General features: G+C 37.6%; 1 protein-coding gene across 1 annotated transcript; it reads right to left on the bottom strand.

The window, feature by feature from the left end:
- Nucleotides 1–2,406: 2,406 nt before the first annotated feature.
- On the bottom strand, nucleotides 2,407–12,002 carry LOC126298079 (cyclin-dependent kinase 9-like). The gene is made up of 3 exons (XM_049989397.1): nucleotides 10,799–12,002; nucleotides 2,771–2,804; nucleotides 2,407–2,623 (listed from the first exon to the last, which is right to left on the bottom strand). The coding sequence occupies exons 1-3, from the start codon at nucleotides 11,889–11,891 to the stop codon at nucleotides 2,407–2,409; spliced, it is 1,344 nt and encodes a 447-aa protein (XP_049845354.1). The 5' UTR covers nucleotides 11,892–12,002.
- Between the last annotated feature and the right edge of the window lie 2,514 nt (nucleotides 12,003–14,516).

The following is a 14,516-nucleotide window of genomic DNA, read 5'->3' as shown; positions in this document are numbered from 1 at the left end:
ATTCCTAATAAGACCTTACTAAAAGTATTAAAATGCTATGGTATGGGAGGTGCTGTTCTAGCTACCCTTCAGTGCTGCTAAGAAAACAGATAACAGGTTGTTTCATTCCAAGGAGCAGTGACCGCTGGGACAGAAGTTCGAACATGGCACACCACAAGATTCCATCACAACTCCTCTCTCCTTTCTCATTTTTGTAAATGATCTAAGCCTGCCTCTGTGTCTGCACTTTGAAGTGTCAAGGTGCAAAGTAGTTCCAGGTACTTCACCAGATTGCATGGTAAAGGATTTCACAAATCATGACAGGCATACATTTTCAGGGAAACTCTATGCATTTCTTCATTTATTTGTCAATAGTTATAAATATGTTTGTTCTAATAAATAAATTTAACCCCTTACTGCATGACTTTTTTATTGTTGTGAAAAAAAAGTCACATGTTAATTTCAGTGTCCTGATGTCTGGAAAAATACTTAAAATTATATCTATTATGTGTGATACATTAGTTTTGATTTAAGGGTTTGTGCCATATATGGGACAGCATGCAGATATCATTAAGATTTTGTGATACTAGTTTCAGGCTGGATGAGAAAACACTTTGAAAATATACAAGTTATAAACATACATTAGCAGAACTAACTTTATGTTTTTAAATAATTACAATTTCTGTTCATTAATTTATGTGTTTATCAGAAATCAAGCAAGATTATTTATCATTTAGTCTATCCATTACAAAATTTCATGAAACCGCTTCTCTCCTTATTGAAACATAAAGGTGCACTGCACTTCAGACATGCTGTGTAGGATTTTCCATTGTACTCTGGATACTTGCATTGACCACAGTTTTCGAGCCATACTTTCATGTAATCTGTGCCATTCTGTCATACCTGACACTGTGGAAGATTGGTCAGAGGACATTTCTTCTTCTTACTGTCCAGCTGTTTTTGGACTTCCTTGCTTGGCCTATCTTGTTTCTTGGATAATGTTTTGCCCTTTTTACAGAGGGCATCTGTAACTGCTACCTTGAAATCCCCTAGGGGCATGTAGTCTGTATTTCTCCTTCTCCATAGTAGCCAGTTATTAACACAAACTAGATTAGCAACATCTCACTGTTATGCAGGCACCATTTTTTTTATCTGATTTGAAATCTGTAATATCCAAGCATAGAATCTAACAGATCGACACCACCCATGTAGCCCTTGTAGATCATCATAGAGCATGGACAAGGTATCATTTTGTAATTCTTTTCCTTTCTGAAAAGCTTCTTATTTACACCCTCTGGCTTGGATCCAACATATGTGGACGAAGCGTTGACTACTCTGTTGCCAAATCAGGATACTACTGACAGTTATATGCCATCTACTGTTGCCACCTTCTCCCACATGCTACCTCGGCCATTCTTCTTCATTTCTGCCTCATTAGCAAACATGCAACCTGGTACGTGATTGACATGCGCTGTTCCTAATGACTGTATTCCTTCCTTATGCAAATGCACTTCTGAAGGTATACTAGTGAACCAATTGTCAAAAAAAAAAGCTTGTGGTTCACATGTCGTGGGACTGTTTGCATAAGATGCACAACAACATGGCTGCTAACTCCTAGTTCCACAACACCAGGTATTATAACATTATTCTAAGCTCCAGCAAAAATTTTGCAATTGTAGCTGAATTCTGACACCCCACTAAGAACAAAAGCTTTGAACCCCCATTTACGTGGTTTACTAGGATTGTATTGTTTTAGTGAATATCTGCACTTGGTTGGAATACTCTCTTCATCCACAGCTAAAAAATCCTCTCTTGGTACTCGCAACAGTCTTTCACGCAACTGGTCTAGCAGTGGACAAATTTTGAAAAGTTTGTCATGGTTGGGGTCACTAGTGGGGACTAGATTACTGTTATCACAGAAGTGTATGATGCATTTTATTTTTTTCTATTGGTTACAGCACATTATGTCAGTTACAGCAGGGTGACCTAGATGTTGAGACCAATAAAGTCTTGTTGCTGGGAGTTGAAAAATGGACATAAGCATGGTCATACCAATAAATTGTTCCATTTCTTATACATTAACATTTACACTTTTATTGGGCTGGCCTTGTACACAATACAAATTAGTTTGTTTGGTTATGTACTGCACCTTGTCTTCAGTAAAGAAATACTGACAATATTCCAAAGGAATGCCAAGGTCCAATATTCCCTCTGGAAGATTAGTATTACCAGTGAATTTTACCTCTGCATCTTTTCCAATCAAGTGTCCTACTTTCCAGTGTATTGTAGGTTTCTCCACCTTAGTAGAAGGCTTTGAAATTCATTGCTTTGCTCTAACCCTATCTGCAACATGATTATCATCAACGTTACAATCAACAGTAAGCCTCAGCTCATTGTTATCTTCTGACTCTGATTCCGTTCATGGTATCACAGTTCTTTCTTTGTTATGTTATAGCTCTTAGGTCTGATATCATCATCACTATCTGACTCTGAACAAAGCACATCTTCATTTTGAAAATAATGTTTTGCAGAAAATATTTTGTCATCTGACATATCTGGGTCTTCACTAACATTTCCATCCTCAATAGCTCTTATTTTGGCAGAAGAGCTGTAAAACTTTGTTACAGTCATTGCACTAACACACCTGACAAGAAAAGATATATTTTACTATGAAAGTTAGGTTATGATGAATGTTTTCTTTATGCTACCAATAATGCATGTTGTGCCACACATGTCACAAACTGATTTTTCAATATTACATGCATTCTAATTGGCAAATATATACGCTTACATCCTTAAAATTATCCACAGATGTCCTTTCACCCCTAGAAATTATATAAACTTTGAACTCAAATGTTTACTGTGTCAAATAAAACTTTTTGTATGACCGAACTTGATGTAAACAACTTGCAGCACAAAGCAAACATTCTTACTACATAGCTCCTTACTCTCTCTACAGATGGGCAGTCACTGTTTAAGATATATTCTTAATAGTGTACCATATCTATCTCAACATGCATTTATGAAATATATTTTCAAATCTGAGCTCCACAATGTGGGAAATGGTATGTGGCATATCTCATCCAGTATGTCGTAAGGGGTTAATTAAAAATAGTTATTTGTCAAATAATATGAAATTCACTAAAAGTTCATGCAAATACAAATACACATGGCTTTTATAAAAAATATATTGCCTCTCAAATGTCATATGAATTAAATAATATGACCAATGATGAAAAAATAGATTAAAAATTAATTTTGAGCAGGAATTGAACCATCATTTCATATGGGTTCATCTTTTGATTCTTGAACCTCTAACTACTTGACCACCACGAACTTTAATGTCCAGTACCTATGCGCAGATACACCTATTTCATAATAGATGCATAAAATTTCTCTTGTGATTTTCTTAGAATTGCCATAGTAGTGCACCTTACTATTTGCACAATATGTTATTTTAATGGCCTACTAAAGGTGTACAAAGTTTGAAGTAAATCTGTGATCCCAACCTCGTGGCATCTCCTTGTTAGTGTATGGTATGCAGCCTCAGCAAAACTACACATCTGGAGGTACAGACTGTGAAACTACTGCATTTTGTAATAGATCACAAAGTCACATGGAATGGATATGCTGAACAGGTGTGCAAGAAACTGTCTCCTGAGGAGATTAAACAGCATAATTACAGACCAATATTTGCTAACCATATATCATGTCCTCTTTCATAGCTATATTACCTGTGGACTACAAACCTGTGGCCACCCATCAGGCTGCAGTCTATCCAGTCATGGGTGCTGAATGACACAGGCCTGGTAATAAATGGTAATAAATAATATCAGCCATAACCTCCAAGAATGTAAATTGTCTTATATATAATTGTTAATACACAGCAACAAGCTTATAAGCCTTTTGTTAACACAGAGCTGATACACAAATTAAAAGCAAATAAACTGAAATTAAAATAAATAATTTTAAAACTGTAGTTCATAATTTCTAAATAACTGTTTGGATATGGTCCTCAATTCTAGGCAAGCAGTTTAACAATAGTAGCAAGAATGACAATGATGGGGACAAAGCACATAGTGCTCCAAGCGAAATGCAAAGCACATGCTGCTGTCAGAGATCGAGAAGCCCTGCTAATATTTGGCATCCACAATTTGAACAGGAGGAGGGTCACTGATAAAAATAGCACATTCTTTCAGGCACACAGAGTAAGATGGCCTGGGGGAACACTGAATTAATTGTTATTTTGTCCAGCATTTTCTGCATATTGGACACACAGTTTTTACTATTATTGTTAGCAACATGCATAAATAACAAGCTTCAGTTGCATACTGTAAATATTTTTTTCTACAAATGGTTTAGCCACTAGGCCATTCTCGAGAGGTCAGGATCTATTAAAGAAAAACAAAAAGAAGTACAAGAACAAACAGTTATAATTTGTATAAATATTATTAATGATGCATAACAAATCATCAACGTGTGAAATGTATATGAATGTATAAGCATTTTACTTTGACATATCTACAATTTGTAATGCAATATCATTCATACTTACATGATGTATAGCTGTTACTCTTTTATTTAATCTGAGATACTTCTTGCATTTCTGCAGAGTCAGGTTATATGATTCCTGAGAACTTGAGAATAGCCTAGTGGCCAAAACAGGTCATGAAACAAAATATATTTATGCAGTTGGAATTATTATTTATTCCAATTGTTGAATTTAAGTTGATGTATAGTGCATCACTCACACATGATTTATGCTTTGCATTGCGTGTTGCAGTGCAAATAGCTGCTGCCTGTACCTGCTTGTGCAGTTAGCTTAAAAGGCATGACCTTCAGGTGACTGAAATTAACTTTAGTCTTCTTTTGTAACTGTGGTAGACTTGAGGTAACTGTAAAAGGATCAGTCTTTTAAAACATATCATGCACCTTTTTCATATTGTTTTTAACTTCAGTCGCTTTGTCACCTCCCCATGTTTGTAACAGTTCATTGGTAATAAGATATATAGCATGTCATTATGCAGTATGCCTAAAGTGTTCATTACCTTTGAGCATCATTACTTGTTCAGAACTAATTGACTCAACACAATGCACCGTTCTGAAGCCTCTTTATTAGTGAATCTGCGAATCCATCTGCAGGAAGATTATCACTTGTCAGTAACCTCTTTTACTCTATTGATGGTCACCTTGATGGATGTTGCCATTGGTGGGGAGGCTTGTGTGCCTCAGCATTACAGATAGCCATAGCATAGGTGCAATCACAACAGAGGAGTATCTGTTGAGAGGTAGGACAAGAGTGTGGTTCCTGAAGAAGTGCAGCAGCCTTTTCAGTAGTTGCAGGGGTAAGTCTGTATAATTGACTGATCTGGGGATATCGGGCAGGTAGGTTAGAAAATCAAACAGGGAAATTGATAAGCTAAAGTTAGATATAGTGGGAATTAGTGAAGTTCAGTGGCAGAAGGAACAAGGCTTCTGCTCAGGTGAATACAGGGTTATAAATACAAAATCTATTAATAGTAATGCAGGAATAAGTTTAATAATGAAATAAAAAAAAGGAATGTGGATAAGCTACTACAAACAGCATAGTGAACCCATTATTGTAGCCAAGATAGACATGAAGCCCACACCTACTGCAGTAGTACAAGTTTATATGCCAACTAGCTCCTCAGATGATAAAGAGATTGAAGAAATGTATGATGCAATAAAAGAAATTATTCAGATAGTTAAAAGAGACAAAAATTTAATAGTCATGGGGGACTGGGATTCGATTGTAGGAAACGGAAAAGAAGAAAAAGTAGTAGGTGAATATGGAATAGGGGTAAGGAATGAAAGAGGAAGCCGCCTGGTAGAATTTTGTGCAGAGCATAACTTAATCATAGCTAACATTTGATTTAAGGATCATGAAAGAAGGTTGTATACGTGGAAGAGGCCTGGAGACACTGGAAGGTTTCAGATAGATTATATAATGGTAAGACAGAGATGCGGGAACCAGGTTTTAATCTGTAAGACATTTCCAGGTGCAGATGTGGATTCAGATTAGAATTTATTGGTTATGAACTCTGGATTAAAACTGAAAAGAACTGCAAAAACGGTAGGAATTTAAGAAGATGGGATCTGAATAAACTAGAGGTTGTAGAGAGTTTCAGATAGAGTATTAGGGAACAAGTGACAAGAACAATAGACACAAATACAGTAGAAGAAGAATGGGTAGCTTTGAGAGATGAAATAGTGAAGACAGCAGAAGATCATGTAGGTAAAAAGACGAGGGCTAGTAGAAATCCTTCGGTAACTGAAGAGATATTGGATTTAATTGATGAGAGAAGAAAATATAAAAGTGCAGTAAATGAAGCATGCAAAAATGAATACAAACAGCTCAAAAATGAGATCAACAGGAAGTGCAAAATGGATAAGCAGGGATGGCTAGAGGACAAATGTAAGGATTTAGAAGCATAGAAGCATATATCACTAGGGGTAAGATAGATACTGCCTACAGGAAAATTAAAGAGACTTTAGGAGAAAAGAGAACCACCTATATTAATATCAAGAGATCAGATGGAAAACCAGTCCTAGGCAAGGTGGAAGGAGTATAGAGTACCTGCACAAGGGCGATGTACTGGAGGGCAATATTATGAAAATGGAAGAGAACGTAGATGAAGATGAAATGGGAGATATGATATTTCGTGAAGAATTTGACAGACCAGTGAAAGTCCTAAGCCAAAACAAGGCCCCCAGGAGTGGACAAGATTCCATTGGAACTACTGATAGCCTTGGGAGTGCCAGCCATGACAAAACTCTTTCGACTGATGACAAGATGTATGAGACAGGCAAAATACCTTCAGACTTCAAGAAGAGTATAATAATTCCACTCCCAAAGAAAGCAGGTGTTGACAAGTGTGGAAATTACTGAACTATCAGTTTAATAAGTCACGGTTATAAAATACTGACACACATTCTTTACAAACAAATGGAAAAACTGGTAGAAGCTGACCTTGGGGAAGATCAGTTTGGGTTCCATAAAAAAAAAAAAATGAAATGATCATGTGACATTGTTGGCCAGGAGGCCCCATCCAGGGAAATTCGGCCGCCAAGTGCAAGTCTTATTTCAGTTGATACCACATTGGTGTGACTTGAGAGTGGGTGATGGGGATGTAATGATTATGAGGGCAACACTACACCCAGACCACAAGAGGAGAAAATCTCCAACCCAGCCAGGAATCAAACCCGGACCCGCTGCATGGGAGGCAAGCACATTACCACCCAGCTAAGCAGGCGGACCCTGGATTCTATGGGAATGTTGGAACACACGAGGCAATACTGATCCTACAACTTATGTTTGAAGGTAGGTAAAGGAAAGGCAAACCTACATTTCTAGCATTTGTAAACTTAGAAAAGGCTTTTGACAATGTTGACTGTAATACTCCCTTTCAAATTCTGAAGGGGGCATGTATAAAATACAGTGAGCAAGGGCTATGTACAATTTATACAGAAACCAGGTGGCAGTTATAAGAGTTGAGGGGCATGAAAGGGAAGCAGTGGTTGAGAAGGGAGTGAGACAGGGTTGTAGCCTATCCCCAATGTTATTCAATCTGTATATACTGAGTAAGCAGTAAAGGAAACAAAAAATGGAGTAGGAATTAAAATCCATGGAGAAGAAATAAAAACTTTGAGGTTTGCCGACGACATTGTAATTCTGTCAGAGACAGCAAAGGAAGATCAGCTGAATGGAATGGACACTGTCTTGAAATGAGGATATAAGATGAACATCAACAAAAGCAAAACAAGGAGAATGGAATGTAGTCAAATTAAATCAAGTGCTGCTGAGGGAATTAGATTAGGAAATGAGACACTTAAAGAAGTAGATGAGTTTTAGTGTTTGGGGAGCCAAATAACTGATGATGGTCAAAGTAGAGAGGATATAAAATGTAGACTGGCTATGGCAAGGAATACATTTCTGAAGAAGAGAAATTTGTTAGCATGGAGTATAGATTTAAGTGTCAGGAAGCCTTTTTTGAAAGTATTTGTACAGAGTGTAGCCATGTATGGAAGTGAAACATGGATGATAAACAGTGTACTCAAGAAGAAAATAGAAGCATTTGAAATGTGGTGCTACAGAGATTTGATGCATAGATCATGTAACTAATGAGGAGGTACTGAATAGAAGAGGAATTTGTGGCACAACTTGACTAGAAAAAGGGATCTGTTGATATAACATGTTCTGAGGGATCAGGGGATCACCAGTTTAGTATTGGAGGGAAGTGTGGAAGGTAAAAATCATAGACCAAGAAATGAATACACTAAGCAGATTCAGAAGACTGTAGGTTCCAGTAGTTATTCAGAGATGAAGAGGCTTCTCAAATCAGTCTCTGTACTGAAGACAACAACAACAACCATGGCAACAACACCAGCAACAACAATTGAATTATACAGCTCTGAGCATGGACTATTACTGCTGTTTACTGATGCATTTCTTTGTATTTTCAGCAAGACTTCCCACACTACAGCTTTTAATATGCTGGGTGTACATATCAACTGCCCATAACAATTAAAGGGAGTGTTATTTAAATTATGCTCCAGTTTTGTCACATGGGATGCTTTGGAAGTGGAAAATAAGCCATGCAATATCTTAGAAAAGCTAACACTTCATAAGAGTGTCCTTGCGCATTTAAAAACTAAAATAAACTCTACCCAAACAGGCCATGAAGGCCTAACAGTACTGACCGACATCCGTGTCATTCTAAGCCCACAGGCATCACTGGATGCGAACACGGAGGGGCATGTGGTCAGCACACTGCTCTCCTGGCTGTATGTCAGTTTACGAGACCACAGCTGCTACTTCTCGATCAAGTAGCTCCTCAGTAAAGAGCTGAGTGCACCCAGCTTGACAACAGTACTTGGCTGACTGGATGGTTTCCCATCCAAGTCCAACAGCATTTAACTTCGGTGATCTGACAGGAACTGGTGTTACCACTGCAGCAAGGCCATTGTCATCCTTGCACATTTATGTCTTGATACTTTCCACACTGGTCAACTTCAGGTTGGAAAGTACAAAATGGTACCTTCATACTGGAATTTAGAATGTGTTACAAAAATGAATAATTACATGAGACACAGACAATAGATCTCAGTACAACTAATAACACTGCCTGCTGCCCTTCCTGTTTAGCTTTCCTGTTTAGCTACATACCTATCTCACTGATTGTTCTGTAGGACCCAGGAACACCATCTGTCAGTGTGATACTTTCATTTTCAGTCTGGCAAAGGAGATATTTTTGGATAACAGTGAAGAGGTGAAAGTGCTTACTTTCTTAAGATACTCCACCTGAAATGTAATGTTATTCAAAAGTACTCTTCGGTCTAAACAATATATTACAATAGATGTTATTCTGTATGAGGTGGTGGTATTCTGATGCACTGACTGGTAGTCAAACATGGTGAGAGATGTCTGTAAGTGCAACATTTGTTCCATAGTAGCCAGTGACAGAACACAATTCAAGTTCAGACAAATGCACCACCTCACTTTCAGTTCAATTACTTTCTTTCCAGTTTACACCCATATACTTCATGGCAGCCAAGTTCTTACCAGTTTATGAAAAGTTCCATATTTCCTTCATGACCATTTCCAGTAATAAAGCAGACATACAATAAAATGATACAAGACAATTATATTACTACATAAAGAAAATTACATTCTCTGGTAGACATTAAGTATTCTTTGGACATTTAATGTGTACAACAATAGTCGTAGACAACTAAGAATACATATAGTGCAAATAAAAAGACTAATGTATCATGATATCTATGTCCCAACAAACTTTTATCGATACAGAAGTTATATTCATTTGTAATCTGCATCACATGTCTCTTCATGACTAATGTCACATAGAACTGAATTGTCTATCATAGCACAAATTTCCAAGTAACTTTCAGTCATAGAATGAAATAAAACATTTATTTGTAATCTGCATCACATGTCTCTTCATGACTAAAGTCACATAGCACTGAATTGTCTATCATAGCACAAATTACTAAGTAGCTTTGAGTCATAGAATGAAATAAAACATTTATTTGTAATCTGCACCACCTGTCTCTTCATGATTAATGCACATAGCACTGGAGTGTCTACCACAGCACAAATTTCTAAGTAACTTTCAGTCACAGAACGCAGTAAAACTGGTGTAATAATCCATCAAATGGATAGCAGAGAATGTAAAACACTTGCAATGAACACTTGATTTTATCCTAGTTACATTACATCAAAACTACAGACAACAGTCTAGCTGAATTACTTGTTAATTATGATCTTGAGGAACAGTGTATAAGACCAATGTTGGTTGAGATAAAAGCTTTGGTTTACTTCTAGGGATATCACAGGCAATAATGGCATAGTCCTGTTGAATTAACAAACAACTTCACCAAAGAAGAACTGTAGAATTATGAATAAGGCACATTTGAATGTGTGATCTCTAGAGGAAATAAATGTTTTGAATTACCATTGCATCACAGACAATAATGACTAGTCCTGTAGAATTAATATACAACTAAACACAAGAAGAAAAGAAAGTTTATGAATAAGACATATTTGAAAGTATGATTTTTAGGTGTGGCAGAAGTTTTGAGGTACCGATACTATTGCATAACAGGCAGCATCAGCATAATCCTGTAGAAAAATTTTCAATTTAACACAAGAAAAACTGAAAAATTATCAATAAGGCCCATTGAAAGTGTGATTCTTAAGGCACAAGAATTTGATGTCCACTGTCTATTAATGCAATATATTAATGACTTTGCAGCCTTTCCTGCTGCTCCTATAACTTACGAGCCTTACATTGAAGTGCTGCTGCTACACGCGTGAAGTTGCTTTCTTTATGTTGGGTCAACAACCTTGTAAGATCACTTGGCATAGGATCCGTCCAGAAGAAATTGTGGTCGAGGGCGGAGTTGGCATCGTACCGCTTTGATGGGTCGAGGACTAGCAGTTTATCCAAGAGATCCCATGCATGTGGATCATTTACATATTGCCTTAGCCAGGGCTTCACCTTGCGTCTTTGTCCCTGTGGCAGCTCAATCTTGTTGTATAATGGAAGTGATTGTACGCCAGGCCAAACTTCAGGATTAATAGAACCACAAAACTTTGAGATTATTATTAGCTGTGCCTGCTCACTGTTGCCTCTCATAATTGCTCTCCGTGGCCACATCTGACCCATAAGGCAGCCAGCACCCCACATGTCAACAGCTGACCCATAGTGACGGGCTCCAAGCAGAACCTCCGGTGGCCGGTACCACAATGCCACAACTGGACTTGTATAACACTGCTTCTGTCCATATTCAGTATCACTAAATTCTCGTGCTAAACCAAAATCGGCTATCTTCAAGATACCGTCCTTTGTAATAAGGATGTTATTTGGCTTTAAATCTCTGTGAACTACCCTCTTGATGTGGATAAAATACAACCCATTTAACAATTGCTGTATTATTCTTTTAATATCTGCCAGACTAATGTGTACTTTCAAATTACACAGCAGATCAGTTAAATCATACTCACAAAATTCGAGCACCAAATAAAATGAGAATCCCCGTCGATTGTGCAGGAGAATTTGGCTTTGGCAAACTTCAATTAAATCGATGACATTTTCATGCTTCAGAGTTTTCAGCAGTTTTATTTCCCTCAGTGCTGTCAGTGGAAATCCCTCCATTTCGTTAGGCGCGAAAATTTTCTTCAGTGCGACAAATTTATTCGGATCATCCTTATGTCGCGCTTGAAAAACTTCTCCGTATGTTCCTTCACCTATTTTTGCCAATGTCTGGTATTTTGTAGCGTCATCGCAGTACGGAAAAACAAAATTTTTTCCAAATTTATCGGTAAAATCCTTCACAGGGCTCGTAGATCCACTTGCTCCAGCATTATCCATCTTCAATACACACTGCGATTGACTAATTCACTCACTAACTTTAGTCCGCACGAACAATCGAAATATCCACGAAGGCGTTTATACTTGCCACTTCGTGATCTACCAAGACACACTACGCTAGTCACACCGACATCTTGTCACTATTGCGTCCTTGAAACCACCTCAAATCAAATGTATTTCGTAAGTAACACTTATAATCACATATAACTGCTATTTTGCTGTACTTTTATTATCTGAGCTCTACACACTGTAAAGTAATCAGATTCCGTGTAACTGCCTTACGGAAATTGATCAAATTTCAATTCCGCCCAATTATTGTTCTGTCAAAAGTGTACGAATATCACCACCTTAGTAAAAAAAAAAAATAAAAATAAAAATAAAAAAAAACCTCGAGCGTCTAGGACACTTGTACAGTACAGATGAAAAGACGTGTGCTCACTTGCACACAGTTTTTGTAACACTGACGCAATGAATTACAACTTCAGACGTGTGTGCGTACAGTAGGCTAAGTTCCGTCCCACTAAGGTAGCTGCGAGGTCAGGCAATAATAGTTGGAACGCAATGACGTGTACGGCACGAGAAAATCAACGGATTTTACCGCTCTACTGGTGCACTGAATTCACAACGTCAGATAACACATTTAGTGGTCTGACCAAAAGCATTTTTAAAACGGCATTATCGAATAGCACAGACTTTATGACTGCACTCGTTTGCCCGAGTGCACGCTTCTGTTTTATCTCAAGGAGTATTACGTATGAATAGCTCTTAAGACTGTTTCATTGGCATTTCTGAATAGAAAATGCGTTACCTAGTTTGATAGTGTTCCAGGAGCATGACAAAGAATGCCGTTTTCGTGCTTTTTACCTGTTGTGTGAACATAAAACCAGTGAAGAAACAGTCTAGATCGCGATGATTCTTTATTAAAATGACCGGCTTTAGCCTATAATTAGGCCATCTTCAGACAGCACCATCAGTTGAAGTTGACGATGCGTACAACAGCCAGTTGACCTCAGTCGCTGAAATTGCCAGTTCAACTGGCTGTTGTACGCCATTTTAATAACGTACCATCGTGATCTGGACTACAGCTGTACACACGGAACATGCTTTACGACGTTAAATAACTCCAGTTTCCTTGTGTGATCTAGGGCGTCATCACTCACAGAAATAGGTATAATAATATTTGACAGCGTCCTCTGAATTAATACTTTGTCAGAACTTTGAAACTGTCTTCACGTGCAACTATTTGTTATACTTGTTTCAGCATCGAAACTTCGATTGGCTAATGGAGAACTATTTATTAAATGTTTCGGTTCATATTTTAATTGTACGGCTGTCGTTTCTACATTAAGTATTTCAAATTATGTGCGAAAGCGCAAGGCTTTTTAAATACTGTCTACTAACAACGAGGGCGGATTTCGTTTTAACTACAGTGAGTCGAGGACGGATTTCGTTTTAACTACAGTAAATAGTAAAACAAAGCTGCACCGATAAGTATTCTGTCATCTTTGGGCAAATGTAAATTTCGTCCAATGTTGGCGTTTAAACAGGGTGACTTATTAATTTCTTGTACACAATTTGGTTTCATCGTTACAGAAAGTCAAGTCCAGTCGTCTTAGCACTATATTCATTGCTGTTTACTTCGACTTTTAATTCTGTAATACCACTCATCAGGACATCTTCGGGTAACGATGGCTTTTCATCGGAAAACCACGGGACGTATTTCAAGGTCGTTTAACTCAAAGTTGTCAGTACCGACATCTCACTAGCTAGCTGGTGCAATACTTCTGTGACTAGGGTTATATGTTATTCTGAAGCATCGGGACAAAAGCCATCCTTTTTGCTACGATTAGTTACAATGAAACGCATGGAAGTGCGGATGTGTTCAAACAGCATGCTCAGCGCGAGTAAGACTAACTCGGTTGTTTCTGTGAACTCTGATCACGGACGTAGGCGCCAGTCAGGTCTACATTCCTGGAATTTTCCTGGAACTAATCTCTGGCATAGGTACACAGCTCGTATGTTGTCTCACATTTTGCGCTTGTTTACTACGGCTCTATCGTTTCGTGCATAGTGTAGCGTCCTGCAGCGAAAGTAATTCGGAGGTATTTGAATCCGACTTTTAATTATATTTTCTCGTATATAAAGAACGCTCATTCTTTTTTGTGCCGGTACATGTTTAAAAGAATAGCAATCTTTGAGGTAATAAAAAACTGGTAACCTGTAATTTATGTGGAAATTACTATAATTACAAGGGAAAAATATTATTTACAAAAATCAGTCATAGCTGTACCGGTACATTGGAAATGATGAGAACTAATCGACAAAAGTAATACACTGGCACACTGTCTTCGAAAATTTTGTTGCCAATAAGATAGAGTGTAGCTATACAAATTGTATCAATGTATTCAGATTCTTTTCTAAATGTTTTTAGTTCGACGGTTTTACTCTTGTTGTTCAGTTAATTCCACAAACGTATGCATTTGTTTTTGCATCTAATGGCGTTGGCCACTTGGTCCGAACATTATTACGTTGCCTGTTGTCCATTGCTTCGTCTGTGTTATTATCTAAGGGTAGAATCCTAACTCGAGCATTTTTGCTGCTTATCTTGTAATTAGTTTCCCTTGG

Source organism: Schistocerca gregaria, chromosome X, assembly GCF_023897955.1.
Source record: "Schistocerca gregaria isolate iqSchGreg1 chromosome X, iqSchGreg1.2, whole genome shotgun sequence".
NCBI lineage: Eukaryota > Metazoa > Arthropoda > Insecta > Orthoptera > Acrididae > Schistocerca > Schistocerca gregaria.
The sequence above is the reverse complement of the archived record's forward strand: the minus strand, read 5'-3'. Positions and strand labels throughout refer to the sequence as shown.

Excerpts from the sequence above, each read along its gene's own strand:
- LOC126298079 (XM_049989397.1), bottom strand. The coding sequence starts at position 11,891 with ATGGATAATGCTGGAGCAAGTGGATCTACGAGCCCTGTGAAGGATTTT. Across the intron at positions 2,805-10,798 it reads AGCACTTCAATGTAAGGCTC|GGGTGAAAGGACATCTGTGG; the intron begins GTAAGTTATAGG and ends TATAATTTCTAG. Across the intron at positions 2,624-2,770 it reads CTGTGGATAATTTTAAGGAT|GTGTGTTAGTGCAATGACTG; the intron begins GTAAGCGTATAT and ends TTTTCTTGTCAG.